At 35.5% G+C, this 23099-nt stretch overlaps 2 protein-coding genes across 30 annotated transcripts in view; one reads left to right on the top strand and one right to left on the bottom strand.

The window, feature by feature from the left end:
* Positions 1-23099, bottom strand: part of LOC144302453 (uncharacterized) — a 696165-nt gene that overhangs the window by 217072 nt on the left and 455994 nt on the right. The gene's annotated exons all lie outside the window — the stretch shown is intronic.
* LOC144302455 (uncharacterized) overlaps positions 1-23099 on the top strand; it is a 193687-nt gene that overhangs the window by 166043 nt on the left and 4545 nt on the right. The window contains exon 2 of the mRNA XM_077879800.1: positions 21058-21138. Coding sequence (XP_077735926.1) covers positions 21058-21138 — 81 coding nt within the window. The remainder of the gene's footprint in view (positions 1-21057; positions 21139-23099) is intronic.

Here is a 23099-nt window from a genome sequence, read left to right as displayed (position 1 = left end):
GCATACAAATTTTAGGATTGTTTCTTTTAGTTCTGTAATCACTCCTTTGGGACACTGTATTTAGTATATGTTTCTTTTTTGGATTTTTTACACCAATTCACAATGAATTACTGTATAGCCTTATTATTTCCCATTTATACTATTAGTTTCTTGAGAACATGACATATATTTGTGTGTGTGTGTGTGTGTGTGTGTGTAGTTGTATTTCTAGTACCCAGTAGAGTACCTCACATGTGCTAAATGCTGGTTAGATTGAGTGAAAAGACCCCTAAGAGGAGTACAAATGAGTAATTTTAGAGTTGGAAGAGATTATTTACAACAGAGGAAAATATCAAATAAAGTTTTTAGACCATATGGCAGTTGAAATGGGACCTTAAAGTAAAATTGAGTGTAGATAGACAACAATGAGAAAAAAGAACCTTTTCAGTAGAGAAAACAGTGTGTGCAAATGTGGGAAAATGGGAAAGGCAATGTGTGTCCAGTATATAACCTTGGTTGACTGGAGTATAGTGGATGTGAAAAAGAGTATTGGAAGGTAAAGCTGTATAGTAAGTTGAAGCCACATCAGGGAACATTTTGAATACCTGATTAGGAAATCTGAGCTTCTTTTCTTTTCTTTTTTTAAAGATTTTATTTATTTGAGAGAGAGAGAAAACATGAGTGGGGTGAGGGGCAAAGAGAGAAGGACACAGAGAATCCCAAGCAGATTCCCCCCTGAGCAGGAAGCCCAACACAGGGCTCGATCCCAAGACTCTGGGATCATGACCTGAGCTGAAGGCAGATGTTTTTTTTTTGTTTGTTTTTTTTTAGAAGTCTGTCTCTCATTTTTGTTTTATAATTTTTATTTTATTTTATTTTATTATTTATTATTTTATTTTTATTATTTATTTTATTTTTTGTTTTAATTGAAGTTTGAGTTGCCAACAGATAGTATAACACCCAGTGCTCATCCCATGAGAGGCAGACGTTTAACTGACTGAGCCACCCTGAGCTTCCCTTCATAGGTACTGGGGTGGGGGAGGACATGGAAGGTTTCTGAGGAGATAATGTTGTAAACTGTCAGAGTTGTGTTTTAGGATGTTAAATCTGGCATAGTATGCAAAAGGACTCCAACTTTCTCTGGTTGCAGTCTCTCTCTCTAAAAATAGCCTCTATAGTGATTAGGATTGCCATTACTCTCTTACCTGTTGTCTGTGTTATTTTATCTCTCATTGGTTTGAGAGATGGAGAAACTAGAACTGTTGTCTTTAAGGACTCTAGTTTGATTATCATTCCACATTAAACTACATATTTCTGTGCTTTTGCACATTTCTCAGGATTTTATCTTTCTTCCCCCTACACTCAACCCCCCACCTCTGCCCCCACGAAGGCCCCAAGACAGGTCTCTGGTTTCTTGTCTGAGTCAAACGGCCAAAGGGAAGAGAACTAGTTCAGGTTCTGCCAAGCTCTGTGCCACACACTGGCCAGGCCTCCACTGAGCATCACATTGCCCAGGGTGCTCTGAAGTCACATTTCAGTCTCTTTATAACCTAGTTGAGCTCTTTGAAAAGCCATTTTTTTCATCTCTAACATGAAAATAGGCTATTAAAAAAAGTTTTCTCTTACCAACAGAGACCCCTTTCTTTCTCTTTCTCTCCCAACTACCTTCCCAATTCTTTCAAAGGTGTTTCCCTTCTTGTCACAGTTGTATTAGCATTCCAAGCAGAAGTGTCCTTTGTTACTTTTATCACTTTTCCATCCTTGGCTTCTTCCAGTTCACTCCATGTTGGTTACACATATACAACCAATAAATACAAAGCTGAAATGGTCAGACTGAACCAAAGACAAAAAGAATTATTCTGACTACATAGTTACAGGAAGACAAAATCAGTTCTCAACTAAAATTAAATCATTTATTTTTTTTGAGGATCCAAATGATACCATTCTCATCATTGCAATGAATTTTGTATAAGTACGGAATTAAAGAGATTGTTTGAAAAACATCTAAGCCACCAATTAACTTTGACAAATACATTGATATTTTAAGCTTCAAAATAAGAGTCTACTCAGATGCCATTAAAATGATAAATTTTAAATATTTTCCCTTTACTTAAGTATTATTTTCCATGTATTTATTTTAGAATATACACAAAGGCCAAAGAAGAATATTACCATCCAAGGATAATTACTATTATGTTTTTATAAATATTTATTTTCTATGTGTACATATTATTCTTTTTAAATAGGGTTATATAGTACAGACTATTTTGTGATGGGCCTTTTCACTTACTACTATGTTATGAACATATGGTGTTACATTATCTGTTTATATGACATTTTTATTAAGCAGTAAGTATTTCATTGTATATCATATAGCTTGTCATAATTTGTTTAATTCCACTTTGTGGGACATTTATATTGTACCCTTTTTGCTACTGAAGACAAAAATATTCATGCAATAAAATCTTTGGTCATATTTATGAAAATTTTGAGTGATAAATCCTTAGAAACCTGACTGAACAGGCACTGAAAATATCATAGATTTTGATGTTTTTAGTTTACTACAATAAACTGGGAGAAAGTTCCATTCTCAATTCCTTGAGCTTAGAAGTGGCCTGGGGGCATCTGCGTGGCTCAGTCGGTTAATGTAGGACTCTTGGTTTCTGTTCAGGTCATGATCTCAGGGTTCTGAGATGAGCCCTGTGTAAGGCTCCACACTCAGCAGTGAGTCTTCTTGAAATTTTCTCTCCCTCTCCCTCTGCTCCCCCGCCCCATATTCTTTCTCTCACGCTCAAATAATACATAAATAAATCTTAAAAAGAAAAGAAGTGGCCTGGATTCATCATGAGCACACATGCCAAAGCTTGCTCTATAGTCATCTTTAGAATACCCCAGTTTGTAAATATAAAAAATTATAGATGAATATAGGAGGAAAAAAAAAGGGAAGCAAACCATAAAAGTATTCTTAACTAGAGAGAACAAACTGAGAGTTGATGGAGGAAAGTGGGTGGGGAGATGGGCTAAGTGGGTGATCAATATTAAGTAGGGCACTTGTGATGAGCACTCAGAGTTGTATGTAAGTGAGGAATCACTAAATTCTACTTCTGAAACTAATATTACACTATTTGTTAACTAACTGGAATTTAAATAAAACTTGAAACAAAAATAAATAAATTAAATAATGCATAAAACCCCCTACATTATAGATGTGCTCACAAAGCTTTAAAAAGTAAAAGGCTATTTGCTGCTTCACTTCTTAGAAATATAATTAGGGTAAATTAATTATCATTAGGTTGATTAAACATTAATTAGGCCAAAATTAATCATCTTTTATTAGTTCCATGATGTAGAAATTGCCTTCATTACTGCAGGAACTATATACTCTTGGTTAAGATATCCTTGTGATTGGATAGAACTAAAATTGGGAAGTTAACAAGCAGATTTTCAACAAGATAGTGCGTTGTTTGTTGTTGTAAGCAGGACAGTGGTTGACTACAGGAACCTAAAAGGAACCAAAGGCCAAGTTGAGCCATAGCATCTCTTGGATATATGTAGTTATACAGAACAAACTTTGTAATTATACAGCACAAATTTACATTGGAAGGAGTCATTTTAACTCCTTCCTTTACTACATATTTCCCTACCAATTCTTCCATTTAACCTCCATGTTGCCTTCTAACCACTACTTTCTATCCATTTCCCCAGCCAGAACACATATATATACAGGCTCCTTCCCATTGTCCCTAGCACAGTTTCCTATTTCTAGACTCTCCTCTCCCTGTGACCTTTACAACTGATTGTCTAACCTTCTTCAAACACAATTTTCATTATTTCACTTTTTATTTAGGAATACTTAGGGATCTCCAAGTTCTATCTTCTCTCATCCCTCAGTCTGAGACCTTCATCAATTGTCTCAACACAAGTTCATCAACCTTTCTGGGATATTTTGTTACTTTCTGGCCCAAAGAAATCATTAGTGGCCCCATATGAGATATATAATAGTGAGTATGTTCTCATGGAACTTTTCTCCTAAAAATTCTTTCTTTATTCCATTCATTACCCTAGTTTTCCACTTCGTAACATCTGACCATACTTGCCTTTCTTAAGCTCATGTCCTGCCACTCCTTGCTTCCCCACAACCTCCTATATTCAAGCCAGGATAGGCAGCTTGTGATCCCTGGAAGACTGATGATCTTCCACTTATCTTCACCTGGGCCAATGCTATTCCCAAAGTCCTGAATGCCTATCCTCCTTTCATCCTGTAAAGAAAGTAGGAACAATACCAATATCACTTCTGCAAAAAGTTTCCTAACTCCCTGAACTTGTATTTCACTTCTTTTCTATTTATTGCTTCCTACTCCATTTTCCCACAGCATTTGGTTTAAATTTTCTTTGGATTTATGAGTTCTGTATATTTCCATATCTCAGACTACACGGTATAAAATATTTAAGGCAGAGATAATTTCCTGTAGTTATTTCCATATTTCTTATATTCCGTTCTAATTCTTCAAAGGCTGACATAGTGCTTAATAAATGTTTTGCATTTTGAATGGATTCAGTTCCCCCAAAATCTATGTCATCTTCATGGTACATATTGCATTTCTGTTCTCTGTGTTCCATTTTAAGTGTACTGAATTATTGTTTATGCATAAGGTATATCACAAAATGTAAGATGGCCTTTGCCTGGCTCTACAGCTGCCCTCTTCCATCTCTGCCACCCTTTCTTAGTAACTCTCCTTCCCAAGTGCTTAAAAAATACTCTATGGCATTTTACAAAGTCAAGGAAGTATTCCATAAGCATTTTTTGATTATTAAGAAAACCTGTAATTCCCTTGGCTATGGATTTCAATCAAATTTAAGACAAGAGAATCATTAAAATCAATCATTGTACAACACAATGAGGACGTAGGTTTCCACACCAACCTTTGTCAACCTTTGGTTATGCATAAGGACCTAGGAATTTAAACTCTGATATTACTATCTTTCTCTAATATTTTTGCATGGTTTAGAGATACCCTTCTCAAACTGCTGACAAAATGCTGCCCTTCATTGGGCACATATGATAAGCAGATACTGTGGTGCTGGCCTGACCTGCATATCTCATGTAATCCTTACAGCAATCCTAAAAATTTATTTTCAAGATCAGAAAACTGAGGCTCAGAGAGGAATGGCTACTTGTTCAAAGTCACATAGGTAATACATAGTGGAGCTGATATCCCTGATAAATGATATCTAGACTTTGAGTTATTACTTCCAGTAACATGTAAACCCTTAAGTGATTTGAAAACAACAACCCTTGGGAGGGAATGTTAGTTTTTTTTTTTTTTTTTTTAATACTGAACTGAAATGTATAGCTTTCAGCTCTTTGTCCTAGTTCTGTACACTAAGTATATATGTAGAGCTTTAATTCTTACTTCTTATGATAGTCCTATTAATATCTAAAGTCTGTTGCTGTTTTCTTTTCAATTTTCTTTTTTTACACCAAATATCTTCATATCTTCAGCTTTTTCAGCTGCTCCTCATGTAACTTGGTCTCAGATCTCACATGCTCTGGGTTGCTCTTCTTTGGATAAGTTCCAATTGTGTCAATCAATGTCCCTCTTAAAACTCAATGAAGCCTAGACCTGAACACAATGCCTGAGATGTTTTCTAATAGATATAGACTATGGTGAAATTATCACCTCCTTTGTTCAGACACTTTACTTCTATTAATGTAGTCTGAAATTGCATCACATTACTTGGCAATGCCGTCAGTTAAAACCCTGAGGGTTTTTCCTATATGGATTATGAAATTTATGAATGTGAGAGCAATTTATGGACTGTAAACTACTATACTAATGTGATTTATTAACAGTAGCATAAAAGGCAGATCTGACCTACTTTTAAAGCAAAAAAGTATACAAAATAAATTTTAATTGGTGGATCCTAAAAATCTAATTCTAAAAACTTCCATACCATTTTTTAAAAAAACAGGTTAAGCCAATTTGCCTGCAAACAATAGAAGTAAATCTCTGTAAGTAGGGCTTTGTCATCCATGAACTTTAATATTTCTAAAACACTCCAGTGTTCAATATAGAAACTAGGCAACACAATTTTTATTATGCAGGCTGCTCTGGACAACCACTATGAGGTCAGAACGTTTATAGTTAGAGCAGAGTTTCTTCATCAAACACACACATGTAAATTATAGCGTTTGACAGCTGCTGGAGGAAAAATAGTCATCATGGGAAAGCAGAAAGTGCCTTGTCTAAGAACTGAAATCAGCTATTCATTTCAGTTCAGAAACTTTTACTAAGCACATAGTATGTATAGAGGATTACTGTAGGTGCTTTTAAGGATGCAAAGAAAGTGGGACTCTACCTTTCAGTTTGGGAGAAGAGACAGGTATTTAGACCCATAAATAGACATAAATATGCTCAGCATATAAAACCATCATCAAAGAGCCCTCTTTCATACTTACTCAACACTCCATGGAATAATAAAGATCACTTAGAACAACATCAATTATTCTTAAGTTATCTGGAATTTTCAGTTCGCTCAGGAGGCCTTAAGTTTTCCACATACCCAGGAATAGCATAGAGTCACCTCTGTTGATATATTGCTCGTTAATTCATTCAACAAACACAGAAAACTCTAGTAATTGCATCTGGTCAGAGAATGAAATGCCAGTAATTTCTACATTAGTAGGCAGGGGCCAGATACAAAGGTCCTTGTATGCTGAAGTGGAGTACATGTTATTTTTGTCTAGCCACTACCTTTCTTCACATTCTCCTGCTAATTGAACTCTCTTTTCCAGGGCAGGACCATCTTCATATTGCTGGGGGAGGCAGAATGACCCTGGCCCCTTCCTGCCCCATGCAGATACAAGGGTGGGCCCATGACCTAAGCCAAGACAATCGGTTTCCTCAGGCTATAGTAATTGGTACAGGGTAGGCAGGTGACCCAAGCCAGGCTAATCAGGGTGCTGCCCTGGACTTTTCTGTTAGAGCTGTTAAAGGAGAACAATTTTTTCTAGAGGGGTCTCTAGACTGTCAACAATTGAAGTAGTGGTGGGGGGAGGGAGGCTTTTCAGCATCATATTGATGCTAAGTAGACTCAGTCTAAGACAGAAAGCAAGATAGAGCCCTCTACGACAGCACTTGCCACTGAATGAAGCCAGGCCTGCCCCCTGGATTTTACAGTATGTTAGCTCATAAATCCTATTCGCTGTATAGGTTAGTTGAATCAGTTTTTGTTGTTTACAGTTAACTTGATTCTAATAAATCTTATATTATCATAAAAAAATTGATGTCATGACATTCATATCCAAACCTACATTATAAGTGTTATATGTACACATATTTATTTACCCATCCATCCATCCATTCAACCATCATGTCATACTGGCTCCAACACTGTACTCAGTATGCTAATCCAAACTTTATGTAATTTCAACCTCATCTTCAGCAAGGCATATTCTCTATCTCTGTATTCCATATGTAAAATGGATTTTTATTAGTATTCTTACTTATGAAGATGCTTTGAGAATTAATGAGCTCAAATTAGCTGAGTTAGGAAATTTTTAATAGAGCTTGCTGATGCTGAGTGATTATTTAACATATACTAGTGACCTGTTGAAAGCAGGCTTATGAGGCCTCCCTACACCCATGCCTTAATTGTGGCAAACTCCAGCATTTCTTTAGCTTCTAATTTTGGATGAATATCCAAATTCTGAAATTTACTATCCCGTGCTCTATTCACTAGAGAATATTGCAATCTTAAACCATGCTTCAAAATTGTTCTTCACAAAATTTTATGATGTATCAAAATAAGTCATGTCTGAAGTAAATGTTCTAATTTTAGACGGTGCTTCTTTTTCTATCAAAAACCACTTTAATGTGGAATCATTTCCAGTACACTTACTGGTAAAGACATATTCCAAAAGAAGGAAGTAATTTGCAAGGTTTTTTTTTTTTTTTTTTTTCTTGTCTGAATGAGGCCTCTAAAAACAAATACTCATCTATAATGCATGGAGTTTATTTTAAAGCAAAAATTGTGTCACATTTTACCATGAGTAAATAATTATATTTCCTACTTTTTTTCCTCCTCTTCTCCAGGCCTGGTAATATTTGAATTGATCCACAGAAAAATCACACTGAATTTTACCAATAATTCAATAAAATACAATAATAGCATTAACATTGTATGTGGTCTGCACATGCAAACCAATAGACTTGTGATAATTTGACCAGTTAAAAGTAATCAAACAACCAGTTTCATTATTTTTTGACTGATTGGTCAAAGTGGGCTTTGCATGTAGTGACCAAAACAGGCCTAAGGCATCAGAAAAGATGTAAGCTTTGCGCATGAGACCTATACTGAAACTTAATTGCTCGGTGTAGTCAGAGGCCTGAATGGGCCTTATACATGCAAAGTTAAAACTTAGTCATATGAAGATACTTGATTACCTCAGCACATAGGTACCAGAATTCCAATTTTGTTTTGTTTTGGTATTTTAATAAACAGAGCTATGAAAACTCCATGTAGAACTAGGTCAAATTAAACGTAGTTTAGGAGGTTTGTTAATGCATTAGCTAGACAATACAATACTATATACACTTTAAAAGTAAAACTTTGGTTTTATAATGCCAAATGTCTGTCTGTCCACAGATGTAACTTGCAAGAATCAGAATTAAGAACAAACAGCAAATCATCTTTCAGTACATAAACTAGGTGTTGGTATCCCTACTTACACATCAAAATCAGCTGCAAGATTCTGATTTCTATGGCCTAGGATGGGACCCATGCTTTTTGAAGCCTCTCAGGTGATCATAATATACAGCTAAATTAAGAATGACTGGCCTAAACTTTTCTAATCTTATTTTTTAAAATATTTTATTTATTTATTCATGAGAAACACGGAGACAGGGGCAGAGACACAGGCAGAGGGAGAAGCAGGCTCCCTGCAGGAAACCCGATGTGGGACTGATCCCAGGACCCCGGGTCACGCCCTGAGCCAAAGGCAGACACTCAACCACTGAGCCACCCAGGCATACCAACTTTTCTAATCTTAAAACAATATTTACTGAGAAACATAATAAAGAACATGATAGTCATTTCTTACATGAATAATCGTGCAAATTCCTAAAGTCCCAGAGTGCTGGTCTCCTTGTTTTTAAAATATGAATTATGCTATCGCTCAGGGTATTTTCAAGGATTACACATATAAGGGATGTGACCTGCAGTAACGCTTAGCATTTCATGAGTTCAACACTCAAAGCCAAGGCAGCAGGTAGATAGCCTGGTGTAAAATGAGAGGGGCTGGTGGAAACTACGGCAAAACAGGAGAGACTCAGTCTACAGAGGACATCCACTGCTTAGTTCCTGTGGGAATTGTCATGTGGGAATATATGTCAGTAGTTTTAGATCTTCTTTTTTTCTTGAGGAAAAAAAGAAATATGGATATTTTAATGTGAAATCTTCCTACTTTTAAAGCAGCCAAACAAAACATATCTGCATCACCGATTTTCTATTCTTGAAAGTCTTAATTCTCTCTTGATGTCATGGATCAAGAATTTCTAGCTATGACTTTGCATGCTATAACCATACAATGAATCTATTGAATCTATGAATCTATTAGTCTTCAGGTATTATGCAGTTAAAATTTGTCCATGATGCACTCTTCCCCATGTTTTATTTATTTTTATTTTTTTAAGATTTTATTTATTTATGAGAGACACAGAGAGAGAGAAAGAGAGAGAGGCAGAGACACAGGCAGAGGGAGAAGCAGGATCCATGCAGGGAGCCCGACATGGGACTTGATCCCAGGACTCCCAGGATCACAACCTGGGCCGAAGGCAGGCGCTAAACCACTGAGCCACCCAGGGATCCCTATTCCCCATGTTTTAATGGCACAATTTTGTCTTCCTCTATTTGTTATATCTCCTCTCCCATACCAACAGTAAATCCTTTTTTAATTTCAACCTCAGCAGTTTGTTATAGTCATCACTTAATATTTTTCATTTTTTGCTTTTCTTTTGGGGACAAACATATGTTATTAGCCATTTGAATTGTACCAATAAAGTTTACTTTTTTCTAAAGAACACCATAATTTCTTATTCTCCTGTATACAATAATATCACTTAGCTTCATCGTTGTTACTATATATACACACACACAGCAGCAGCTAAACATGAAGGTGACAAGTTTGTGACTGAACTTGCTAAGAAACTCCGTCACCATTGTAAGCCATGAAGATAGCATGTCAAAAAATTCCTCTATGAATTATGAGTGAAAAACCTACTCAAAGTTTAAAAAAATGTAGCATTTATTTGAAGCCTATAATTGCTGTATAGAAGTTTAGAAGTTGTATCAAAGCTGACAGGAGGACACAAAATGAACTGATAGTTGAAAATGTGATTTATTTGTAAAAGGTGCCACCTTTCAGGTATGCTTCCAAAAGAGCTATGTGTGATTAAAGTCATTCTGTATGAGATTTTTTTTTTTTCTGTATGAGATTAATTAAGGTTTCAACCTGAATTAGGGTATCTTGAAAACAACAGAGTAATCTTGAAGAACTTCTTGTGTGAATGCAGGTTTAAATAAATCAATTTGAAAATATCCAAATGCCCAGAGTAGATGATAATTGAATGGTATTTAACTTAATAGTGACAAATAATATAAATAGTTATAAGCATAGCTGAAGTTCAATTAATTCATGATTGATTTTTTTAAAAAGGATTTTATTTATTTATTTAGAGAAATAGCATTAGCAGGGGGAAGGGCAGAGGGAGAGAGAGAATGTCAAGCAGGCTGTGCTGAGCATGGAGCTAGATGTGGGGCTCGATCTCACAACCTTGAGATCATGACCTGAGCCAAAATCAAGAGCCAGATGCTTAATTACTGAGGTATCCAGGCACCTCTCAAGATTAATTCTTAAGCTGACTCCTGTACAGAACAGGAGAATTAAATAAACTTTTCTGTGGAACTTCAGTATTTATGGAAACTACCACTTCACTTAAAGGAAGAAAGCCATAAATTACTTGGAATATGAAATTGTCAAAGACCAACATTTTCCTCATTCTACTATGGCAGAAAAAAATTATAGAACTTGAAGAAATTGTCAATATAATCATGTGTGTATATGTAACAGAGACATTTGTGTATGCATATGTAATACACATGTTGGTATGTGTGTGAGTGCATAACTTACATATACCCAAATTTGGCTTCCTTTATTTCTCTTCCCTTTTTTAAATCCTTCATTCCTTCCTTTATCTCTCCCTCCCTCCCTTCCTTTCTTCTTGGTAAAGAGGAAATAAGTCAACATTCAGTGCTGTAATGCAATCAACTCTTGTAAGAACATCACACTTAATCAATAGTTACCATTTACTGAAGTTTTGCCTGAAGGTGTTACTTAAAAATATAACAGATAGTTTTAGTTTAGTTTAGTTTAGTTGTAGGAAAGAAGGATTCAGGAAGCATGGAGTATTTCAATATTTTATGTGTTGTATTTGAAGTAGGACCTTTGATAGCTGTTTTTCATAGAATCATGGAAAACTAGATCTGGAAAGAACCTAAGATAGTATAGAGATTAAATTCCTTATTTTACAAGGGAGAAGACTGAAGCCCTTGCTAGCTAAGTACCTTCCACAGACAATGAGGATTCAAGTCCAAGTCTTCTGGCTCCAAGTCAGCAGCTTTTTCAATTCTACCAACAGCCAATCTAAACCAAACCAAACCGAACCAAAACAAAAATCAAACCAAACCTGAGTCCATAATTCTCAGCATAAGGTTAATTAAAAAGAGAAAAAAATCCTTTCCATTTGGTGAAAAAGTCAACCAGGGTAGTAAGATACAGGTAAAGAGACTATACTTTTGTTCATCTGTTTAAATTTTAAACCTGTAGTTTTCATACAATATACATCATTTAACTCATAATTCCCACCATAATAAAGCAAAAGAATGATGCTGGGCAAATATTGTTCTTCTTTATCAGTTACAATGATATAAGTTGCTCTGATATTCATATTCATTGTCACAAAATAGATTAGACTGGGAATATTGAATGCTTTAATGAATTGGAAATACACATATTTAGCATCAGAAAACTCTGAGTTTCACACCTATCCAGCTACTTGCCAACTGGGTGACCCTGAGAAACATAAACTCTCTGAACCTTGGTTTCCTTGCCAGCAAATTGGGTTTATTAGTACATACCTCTGAGGATTCCTCAGAATATTAAATAAGATGGTGCACCCAAGTTGCCTGGCTCTCATGCTCACTAAGATCCAATACCTCATCCCTGACATTTTAATAGCAATGGACAAAGAGGTGGTTGGTGAATTTTCTGGGGCTATGCTGAGATGACTAGTTGATGTCTGAAACTACTTGTAAGATTGGACATCCATGAAAGAATACTTTCTTATTTTGTTTCCCATAAGCCATTTGGTTCTAGATATACTGATCATTTGGAAGACTTTTTTGTACTCATGCTGGTTTGTAGTTTCCAAGATATACTTTATATCCCTGTCATTTCCCCAGTGTGACACAAAGTGCTTATTAAATGCTTGTTGAGTGAATGTCATTGAGATTTCCATTAGGCATGTGCATGATGCATATATTCACACACAGGAGCTTGTGTGAGTGTAAACTCAGGGGCAGACACTTGGCCCATTTTGTTCATAGCATATCCCCAGTGTTTAGGAGATATGTATGTATGTATACTATACCCCAGTGTTTATAGTAATGCTTGGCACATAATGTTCAAATTTTTTTTGCTGGATAAATTAATGAAAGTGTATTTGTATACCTAGTAGACACTGTAGGTAGCAAGCTACTAATGATTTCTGCTTTTTCTGCATTTGTTTATGCCAATGAATCCAATGAAAGATAGGACAATTTAAGAAGTTATCTATACTTCCATTGTTCAAGTATTAACATTTGTTTATTGCTTTTAGCTGCTACTATTAGGAAAGGAAGGGTGAGATCATTTCTAAAACTAAACTAAGATTAAAAGTTCTGTTCTTAAAGACTTTCCTAAAAAGAGGTGTTACCATATGCCCTTACCGTCACATCAAAAGATGGCTTTTCACAAATGTGGCCTTTCCTAAGTTCATAAACAATAACAAACAATGTTATTTAACTTTCGCTTGGTTTTTGTGTCTGTCTCCCTTGTTCTACTGCAAATTCTTTGAGATTAGGGACTGTCACTACCTGGTGTCTGCATCTTCATCACCTGACATTATCGGACATATACTTAGGTGCTCAATAAATGCTTGAAGGAGGAAGATGATGTTTGTTTGTTCAAATGAAATTTACCTAAGAACTAAAACTTATATTTATGAGCCTGGCTTTAATGTCTTTCACGTTCTCTTTACGTGCTCTCTAAAGTCAAGATCATTTTTTTAAAAATACATGACTAATTTTGGACTGCATCTGGTCATTTTGTGACAACTGAAATAGATGAGTGCATATAGGCAGCATCTATAATAAGAACAGGATTCTTTTGAGTGACCAGAGCATCATGTTGCCATCAAGTGTACAGTGGAGAGGACTAGCAGGCTCCCTTTCCAGTTCTTCTCTTATTCTGTGCCAACTGGGCCCTCAGTCTTATTGGTATCCAATAATCAGCCCGATTACAGCTAGCCCTGGGAGACATGACAGAAAGAGAGTCCTCATCTTGCATTAATTGCTCCTATTGAAACTATGCCACATCTCTCCAAGCTAGATGTTGCTTAGTATCCCTTTGATATGATAATGACATGCTTCTTAGCAGATGAATATGCAAATTAAAAGCAGTAATTTGGTGGCATGCACCTGCTGACACTGCACGGCTATGCTTATGTGCTCTGCTGTAACACTGCAGCCACACAAAAGCATCACAGAGGTAAAATTAAATTCTAATGTCGTATATATTAAACAGATGCTTCCACTTTTCTTTGTATATCTACTTTTACAGATTTTGCCATTGGAATCTCAGTTCTCTTCATGCAATTAATGGACATTGATGTGTCATACACAGAAGCGTACTCAGTGCCATTTAAGGAGGCTGATTTTAAAGAGGTGGCTTACATATATGCACATTAGGAGATGAACATTTCTTCTTCATAGCATAGAAGCTGATGACTTTACTCTTGTTGCACAAAGACTCCTATTCATACATGGAATGTATCCTTGGGCTGCAAAGCCAAAAATCACGTTTCTATAGCAAAGATGTGCACTGAAATAGAGTTACTTCATATCATCTGAAAAAGGATTCCAAAATGACTTGAAGAGGCTAGCAAAATACCCAGAATCAATAAGCTAAATTCTCTGCTTCAAGAGGCGAGTTACAATGAATGAGAAATGGTGATTGCTTAGGTGGGAACCTAAAAGTCTTTACCAATGTGTCATGTGGCTCAACCAGTCAGAATTAAACATTCTTAAGACAGAATTTTATAAAGCATACTACTTCTCTCTTTTTTCCCCCCGTCCTCAAGCCAGGTAGCATTCACACAGATATATATATATATACACACACACACACACACACATATATATGTATATGACAATAATTGAATTGATTGAGATTGAAATGTTTAATTGGGCATACATAAGCTAAATACATATTTTTATACAGTGAGCATTTTATACTATGCATTTAATAATTACATATTCTATAAAGTGGGCACATGCCAAATTAAATAAATCTCCTTTGTTGGACATCTATGTTTTTTCTAGTTCTTTAATTACATAAATACTACTGAAATGAACATCTTCAATTATATAGCATTTTCCTTCCCTGTGATTATTTCCCTGGAGTAATATTCCAGAAATGAGATTAGTAGGTCAAAAGATAAGGCCATTTTGAAGATGAAAAAGAAAATCTCTGGCAAACTGTCTTATTTCACAGTGTATGCTTCTTAGAAACTTAGCAAGAGAGATGCTTTTATGGTTACATGATTGAAGACTCAATTTTCAACTTCCATATACGGGCATGTTACATATCTCCATCAATGTATGATTTAAACATGTTTTGTATATAAGTTTTAGACATGGATAGAGTGATTCATTGCTACTTCATAATGCCACTAAGTATCCAGGAGTAAACACTACATTCTTCTCTTAACTTTTCAATCTTGTGCTAGATACAGCTTATCAAACTGAGTAATAAAAGTTTCAAGGTTGTTTCTACTTGCATAAAAAGTCCTATTCCTGGTGAGTTTTGTGGAGATAATTGCTATGTTTATATATAATTTAACTTTTTACCTCAAGGAATCATATTTTCAAGTTTTAAATTGTAGTCCTCGAAAAATACAGAGTGTATGTGCAATGCAAAGAAGCTCAAGATTTATGATAATCTTCAAAAATTTCATTTTCATTTGTGTTGTAAAACAAATGTCTAGTATTAGATCATTTATAGATTTTTCAAGACTTCTAAGTTTTTTAAAAAAATTTTTCTTTATTTATTTGTGAGAGACACAGGGAGAGAGAGAGGCAGAGACACAGGCAGAGGGAGAAGCAGGCTCCATGTAGGGAGCCTGACGTGGGACTCGATCCTGGGTCTCCAGGATCAGGCCCTGGGCTGAAGGCGGCGCTAAACTGCTGAGCCACCTTGGCTGTCCAAGACTTCTTCTTTAATTATTTAATAGCCACATCATCAACACAATTTAACTTTTCAACAGAATAAAAATAGTGGTTGCAATGACTTAGGATAATCTGGGAAGTTGTTGTATTCTTTTCTGCTTCATTTCAGCCTTTGAAATTGCTATAGGTTTCTTCAATACTGTACTACTTTGAAAAGCAGGATATAAATTCTTTCTTTAAATTTTTTCAATTAATAGACATATAGTGTATTATTAGTTTCAAGGTGGAGTTCAGTGATTCATCAGTTGTGTATAACACCCAGTGCTCACAGGATATGAATTCTGAAACCCAGGTTTTCCTAATACTGGAATATTGACTATAATGGGAACCAGGAGACTCAGGTTTTAGATCCAACTCTGACTTAATGAGCTGGACAAGCAATTTATTTAACTTTTCTGGGCCTCAGATTTTCACTGGAAATAGCCATTTAACAAATACTCATCGAATGCCTACTGTATGCTAGGTACTGTTCATGGAGATAAGAGCAAGGAATAAAGCAAGGACACTCTCTTACAGAGCTTACATGCTAGCATGGGAGAGAACAAATAGATATGTTTAATTATGAGTGAGATGACTGGAGCTCAGTTCCTTTACAGTGCTCCACACCACCCCATCTTCCCTGCCCATCACCAGCAAGCCTTCAGATTGACTCCTGAGACCGAGCTCTGAATCAAGGTATATTTAAAATAAATACACTTACCAATGGAAACCTATTATTTTTTCTGTAATAAAAAAATCCTCTCATTAATCTTCTGCCTATAGCTACCACCTTATTTCTCTGTTCCCCTTTACCTTTTTTAAATTTAAGATTTTATTAATTTATTTGAAAGAGAGAGAGAACACAGAGGGAGAAGGATAGGGACAAGCAGACTCCTTGCTGAGTGCAGAGCTTGATGTGGGGGTCTATCCCAGGACCCAGAGATCATGACCTGAGTGGAAGGCAGACACAACCAACTGAACCATCCCAGTGCTCCTCTCCTTTACTTTTTAAAGAAAAAGTTCTTGAAAGAGTTCCTGTACTTCAACTTCTCCCATTGTCTCTTGGATGTGATGGCGCCCTAAACAAACTTTCGCTCCCACCATTCTACCCAAATTGCTCTTTGTCAATATCATAAGTGACCTCCACATTGCCAAAACCACTGGTCAAGTCTCAGTCCTTTTCTTATTCTTCTCCATGCTACTAATTCTTGCTACTATTAAGTATAATAATAATCATAGCCAGTATATAATATATTTGAAAGTTACTAAGAGAGTAGATCCTAAGAGTTCTCCTCATTAGGAAAAAAGCCCATTTTTCTTCTCTTTTTATATTTGCATCAAATGATGGGGGTTAACTAAATTCACCGTGGTAATCATTTCACAATATATATTACTAAGGTAATTGTGCTATACACCTTAAACTTACATAGTGCTGTATGTCAATTACATCATGATGAAATTAGAAGACAAAATAATTAACATGTCCAACAATAAAACAGTAATAATCATAGCTGACATTTATTAGGCACTCGCTATACTCCAGGCACTACTCTAAGTAGTGAGACACATAAGCCTCACAATAACCATATAAAATAGCAACCATTATAATACCCTTTTTACAGATGGAGAAGGAGACAGAAAGCTATAGTGATTTTTTCAAGGTCATACAGCAAATAATTTGCAGAGCTAGGTTAACTTGGCAGAAATGGCTGCAGAGCCTTTATCTTAGCCACTATGTCATGCTGACTTGTTGGCATTTGACTGAATTGATTACTCCCTCCTCCTTAAAATGCTTTCCTTCACTTGGCTTCTAAGACACTATGCTTCCCTCGATTTTTTTCCCTATCTTCAAGGCTGCACAATAGCCAAAATATGGAAAGAGGGCAAATGTCCACTGACAGATGAATGGATAAAGAAGATGTGGTATATATTCACAATGGAATACTACTCAGCCACCAAAAAGAATGAAATCTTGCCATTTACAATGACATGGATAGAACTAGAGGGTATAACACTTATGGTAAGTGGTCGGAGAAAAACAAATAGTATACGATTGTACTCATGTGGAATTTTTAAAGATTTTATTTATTTATTCATGAGAGACATGGAGAGAGAGGCAGAGACATAGCAGAAGGAGAAGCAGGTTCCCTGCAGGGAGCCCAATGTGGGATTCGATACTGGAACTCTAGGATCACCCCCTGAGCTGAAGGCAGCCGCTCAACTGCTGAGCCACCCAGGCATTCCTCATATGTGGAATTTATTTTTATTTTTCATATGTGGAATTTAAAAACAAAACAGATGAACATAGAGGAAAGGAAGGAAAAATCAAATAAGATGAAAATTGAGAGGGAGGCAAACCATAAGAGATGCTGAACTTGAGGGAACAAACTGAGGTTGCTGGAGGGGAGGTTGGTAGGGGGAAGGGATAGTTGGGTGATGGGGTTTAAGGAGGACTTTTGATGTAATGAGCACTGGGTGTTCTATGCAACTCATGAATTGCTAAATTCTACCACTGAAATTAATAACACAGTATATTTTAAATTGAATTTAAATAAAGAATTTTTAAATTTTTGGAGTCTTTCTTGACTCTCCTCTTTTTCTCACACCCCATATCTTGTCCATCAGCAAATCTTGTTGGCCCTACATTCAAAACACTCCAGAATTCAACTATTTTCTGCCCTCGCCGCCCCCCTACTGCCACCATCCTGGTCCAAGCCACAGCCAATTCTCCTTTGATTATTGGAGCAAACTCCTAAATACTCTCCCTACTTCTGCCTTTGTTCCTTTACAATCCAGACAACCCACAAACCAGAGTTATTTTTCTCAAATGGAATTAAGATCATCCCACCCATCTAAACCTTCCAATGGCTTCTCATTTCATTCAGCAAGAACCCAATGAACTCAGCAAAGTTTCAGGATACAAAATTAATACCCAAAGTCAATAGCATTTCTATACAACAATAATGAACTATCAGAAAAGAAATTAAGAAAGCAATCCCATTTATAATGGCATCAAAAAGAATAAAATACCCAGGGATAAACTTAACCAAGGAGGTGAAAGACCTACACTGTGAAAACTACAAAACACTGATGAAAGAATTTGAAGACGACACAGACAAATAAAAAGATACTCCATGCTCATGGCTTGGAAGAATTAATATTGTTAAAATGTCCACCCTACCCAAGCAATCTATAGATCCAATGCAACCTTATCAAAATACCAATAGCATTTTTCACCAAACTAAAACAAATGGTTCCATTTGTTATGGAACCACAAAAGACCTCAAATAACAAAAGTGATTTTGAGAAAGAAGAATGAAGCTGGAGGTATCACAATACCAGATTTCAGCATATACTACAAAACTGTAGTAATCAAAACAACATGGTATTGGCACAAAAAAAAGACACAGATCAGTGGAGCAGAATAGAGAGCCCAGAAATAAATCCACACCTGTATAGTCAATTAATCTATGACAAAGAAGACAAAAATAAACAGTGAGGAAAAGAAAGTCTCTTCATAAATGGAGCTGGGAAAACCTGACAGCTACATGCAAAACAATGAAGCTGGACCACCTTCTAACACCATACACAGAAATAAACTCCAAATGAATTAAAGACCTAAATGTGAGACCTGAAACCATAAAAATCCTAGATGATAGCCCAAGTAGTAATTTCTCTGACATTGGTTATGGCAACATTTTTCTAGATATGTTTCTCAGGCAAGGGAAACAAGCAAAAAAAAAACTATTAGGACTACATCAAAATGAAAGACTCTTGCACAGCAAAGGAAACCACCAACAAAACAAAAAGGCAACCTACAGAATGGGAGAATATTTGCAAGTGATATATCCAGGAAGGGGTTAATATCCAATCTATATAAAGAACTTATACAACTCAACACCTAATAACCCCCAAACAATCTGATTAAAAATTGGGCAGGCGCACTTGGGTGGCTCAGTTGGTTAAACATCTACCTTTGGCTCAGGTCATGATCCCAGGGTCCTGAGATCGAGCCCTGGGTCAGGCTCTCTGCTGAGAGACAGCCTACTTCTCCATCTCCCTCTGCCTGCCACTCAGCCTACTTGCTTGCTCTCTCTTTCTCTCTCTCTGGCAAATAAATAAATAAATAAAATCATTTTTAAAAATGGGTAGAGGACCTAAATAGGCACTTTTCCAAAGAAGGCATCCAGGTGGCCAACAGATCTATGAAAAGATGCTCAACATCACCAATCATCAGGGAAATGCAAATCAAAAGCACAGTGAGATAGCACCTTACACCTCTCAGAATGGCTAAAATAAAAAACACAAGAAATTACAAGTGTTGGCGAGGATGTGGAGGAAAAGGACTCCTTGCACAGTGTTGATGGGAATGTAAGTTGGAACAGCCATTGTGGAAAAAAGTACAGAGGTTTCTCAAAAAATTAAAAATAGAAATATAATATGATCTAATACTTCCACTACTGGGTATTTACCCAAAGAATATGAAAACACCAATTCAAAAATATACCCATCCCTATGTTTATCACAGCATTATTTAGCATTAATAACCAAGATAAGTAATCAAAGTGTTCATTGGGTAGATGAATGGATAAGGAAGGTGTGGTTATACACACACATACACACAATGGAATATTTCATTGCCATAAATAAGGATGAGATCTTGTCACTTGTGATGACATGGATGGAGCTAGAGGGTATTATGCTAAGTAAAATAAGTCAAATTGAGATAAATACCATAAAATTTCACTTGTATGTGGAATCTAAAAACTTAAATGAATAAACAAGCAAAAAGCAGAATTGGTCCTATAAACACAGAGAACAGACTAATGATTACCAGAAAAAAGGGGTGAAGAGATGGAGAAAATGGGTGAAAGGGAGTGGGAAATACAGGCTTTTAGGTACAGAATAAATAAGTCATGGGAATGAAAGGTGCAGCATAGGAAATAGAGCCAAAGATACGGTTATAGCGGTGTATCATCACGGAGAGTAGCTACACTTGTGGTGAGGATAATATAAATCTAGAGAAGTTGAATGACTATGCTGTATGCCTGAAACTAATGTAACATTGTGTGTCAACTATACTACCTGCCTCCCTCTCACAAAACCAAAAGCCATTATAATAGTCTACAGGACCCGCTAAAATCTAGCCCCCAATTATCTCTCTGAATTTATCTCCTATGATTCTATTCCTTGCTCATTCTGATCCAGCCCCACAGGGTTTCCTGCTCTTCCCAGAACTTGCCAGGCATAGTTGGATCTCTTTGCCTTTGCACTGACTTTTTCCTCTTTCTAGAATCTATTCCTCTTATATGTGAACGTATATAAGGCTTTTTTCCCCTACCCTTCAAGAATTTGCTCAAATATCCCCTTTTCAGGGAGGCCTTCCCTATCGTATTTAAATTATACCCAAACATTTCCAATTCCTTTTCTCTGCTTTATTTGTCATACTATATATTTTATTTATTTATCTTTTTTTTTTTTCTGTTTCCACAGGTAGAATGTTGCATGAGCAGTGAATTTTGTCTGTTTTTCATACTGTCTGTTCCTAGCACCTGGAACATTATCTGGCACAAGGTAGGAACATTATTAGTTCATGTAAGAGGAATTTCAGTGGGAGACTTTCTGGGCTATATTCTTCCTTGCTCATGTATTGTGGGATAAAGTAAGTTTGATTTCTTGATGTTCTCCTTAAGCTGAGGAAGGACTTTCCTAAAAACTTTCAGCAAAATTCTCCTTGCCTTTCATTGTCAAGAATTATGACCAATCACTGATTAAGAGAGCAGGGGCTGAGATTACCTGTGGTTTAACTAGACCCATCCCACAGCTGAGGGTGGGGTCAGCTTCCTTGAGACCTATAGTATGGAGAGGCAATACTGAAGAAATCAAGATTCTAGTGGGAGAAAATGCTGAGCTAGCAGCCAACAGAGTCTGCTACAGACATCTTAACATGGATGTGCTGGCTGTATGGATATTAGACAACTCATTTTCTCATATTCTCTTTAGCAATTAAAAAACTTACTAATCTGACAACTGAAAAATTGTATCTCACTTTTAGTTTTAATTTCTCTGACTACTCTTGAGCTGGAGTACATTTTTATTCGTTAGTTAATCATGTATGTTTTCTGTTTTAAGACTACCTGGTCATATTCTTTGCCCATATTTTTCTATTGGATTATCTTTTTCTTGTTAATTATTGAGAGCTCTTTATATATTCCATATACAATCCTTTGTTATATACACAAATGTAAACACTTTCTCCCAATCTATTGTTTGTCACAACTTTGTTTATGGATTTTTATTGGGTCATACATACATTTTAAATTTTATACATTCAAATATATTAATCATTTAATTTTTAGCTTCAGAGCTCATCCTCTTCCAACATCATAAAAATATTTTCCTGTATTTAATGGTTTAAAATACAATCTTCATAATATCTTAAATTTGCTTCTCTGGACTCTCCATTCTATTAAATTAACTTATCTATTTGCCCCCAATATCAAGCTCTTTTAATTTCTTAACACGCTCTGATTTTTTAGAAGCTTTTAGAAGATATTTTATCTTCATTTTTCAGAACTATCCTTACCTCTAAATATATTTTAGATTTAGCTTTTAAGTTTTTGTTTGTCATTGCATTGTATTATAGATTAATGTGAGAATTGCCAGCTTTATCATACTGAGACATTCTTTCCATCATTGAAGCAATGTTTTACCACTTTCTTCATATAAATCTTGTATAATTTTTAAGTTAATATTCTTTATCTTTTGTGGGTTTTTCCTTTTTGCAATTGTGAATAATATTCAAGATATTTTCTAGGTGGTTATTGTTGGTATATAGGAAAACTGCAAGTTTTCTTTAATATTACTACATTAAACTCTTATCACTTCTAATAATATTTTTAGTTATTTCTTTTGGATTTTCAAAGTAGAAGATCATATTATTTACATATTATAATTTTCCCCTTCTTTTCTAGCATTTATAACTCTTATTTAATATTATTAGTAGTTCCTATTATTATAAAAATATTACTTCTTACTGTATTGCCTAACATAGCCTGTACCATCTTGATTACCAAGACATATTCCTAACTTTAATGGTAATACTTCTAGTGTTTCATGACTGACTTTGTTGGACTGTAAGATGCAGACATAAATATTCCTTATTAAAGTGTGGAGATTTACCTCTTCCTAGCTTTCTAAGAATTTTAACCAAAAAAATGTGTTGTTGAATTTTACTTTTTAAAAATTTAAAATGTATTAAGATGAGTATATTGTTGTCCTCCTTTACTGTTACTAGAGTGAATTACATAAATTAATTTCTAAATGTTAAATTATCTTTTCTTGAAGCTATTTCTTTCTTTTAATCTTTTGCTACATATTTACCTCTGAATATGCCATGCTTTTTTATATTGTATCACTATCGTTCACTCATAAACATTTTATTATTTCTTCTTAACTCAAAAATTATTTACAAGATTTAAAAACATTTAACTAAGTAATTAGATTATTTTTAACTATCTGTTTGTTACTGATTT

The sequence above is a fragment of the Canis aureus genome, chromosome 31 (assembly GCF_053574225.1).
Source record: "Canis aureus isolate CA01 chromosome 31, VMU_Caureus_v.1.0, whole genome shotgun sequence".
Taxonomy (NCBI): domain Eukaryota; kingdom Metazoa; phylum Chordata; class Mammalia; order Carnivora; family Canidae; genus Canis; species Canis aureus.
This window is presented reverse-complemented; position numbering and strand designations above follow the sequence as displayed.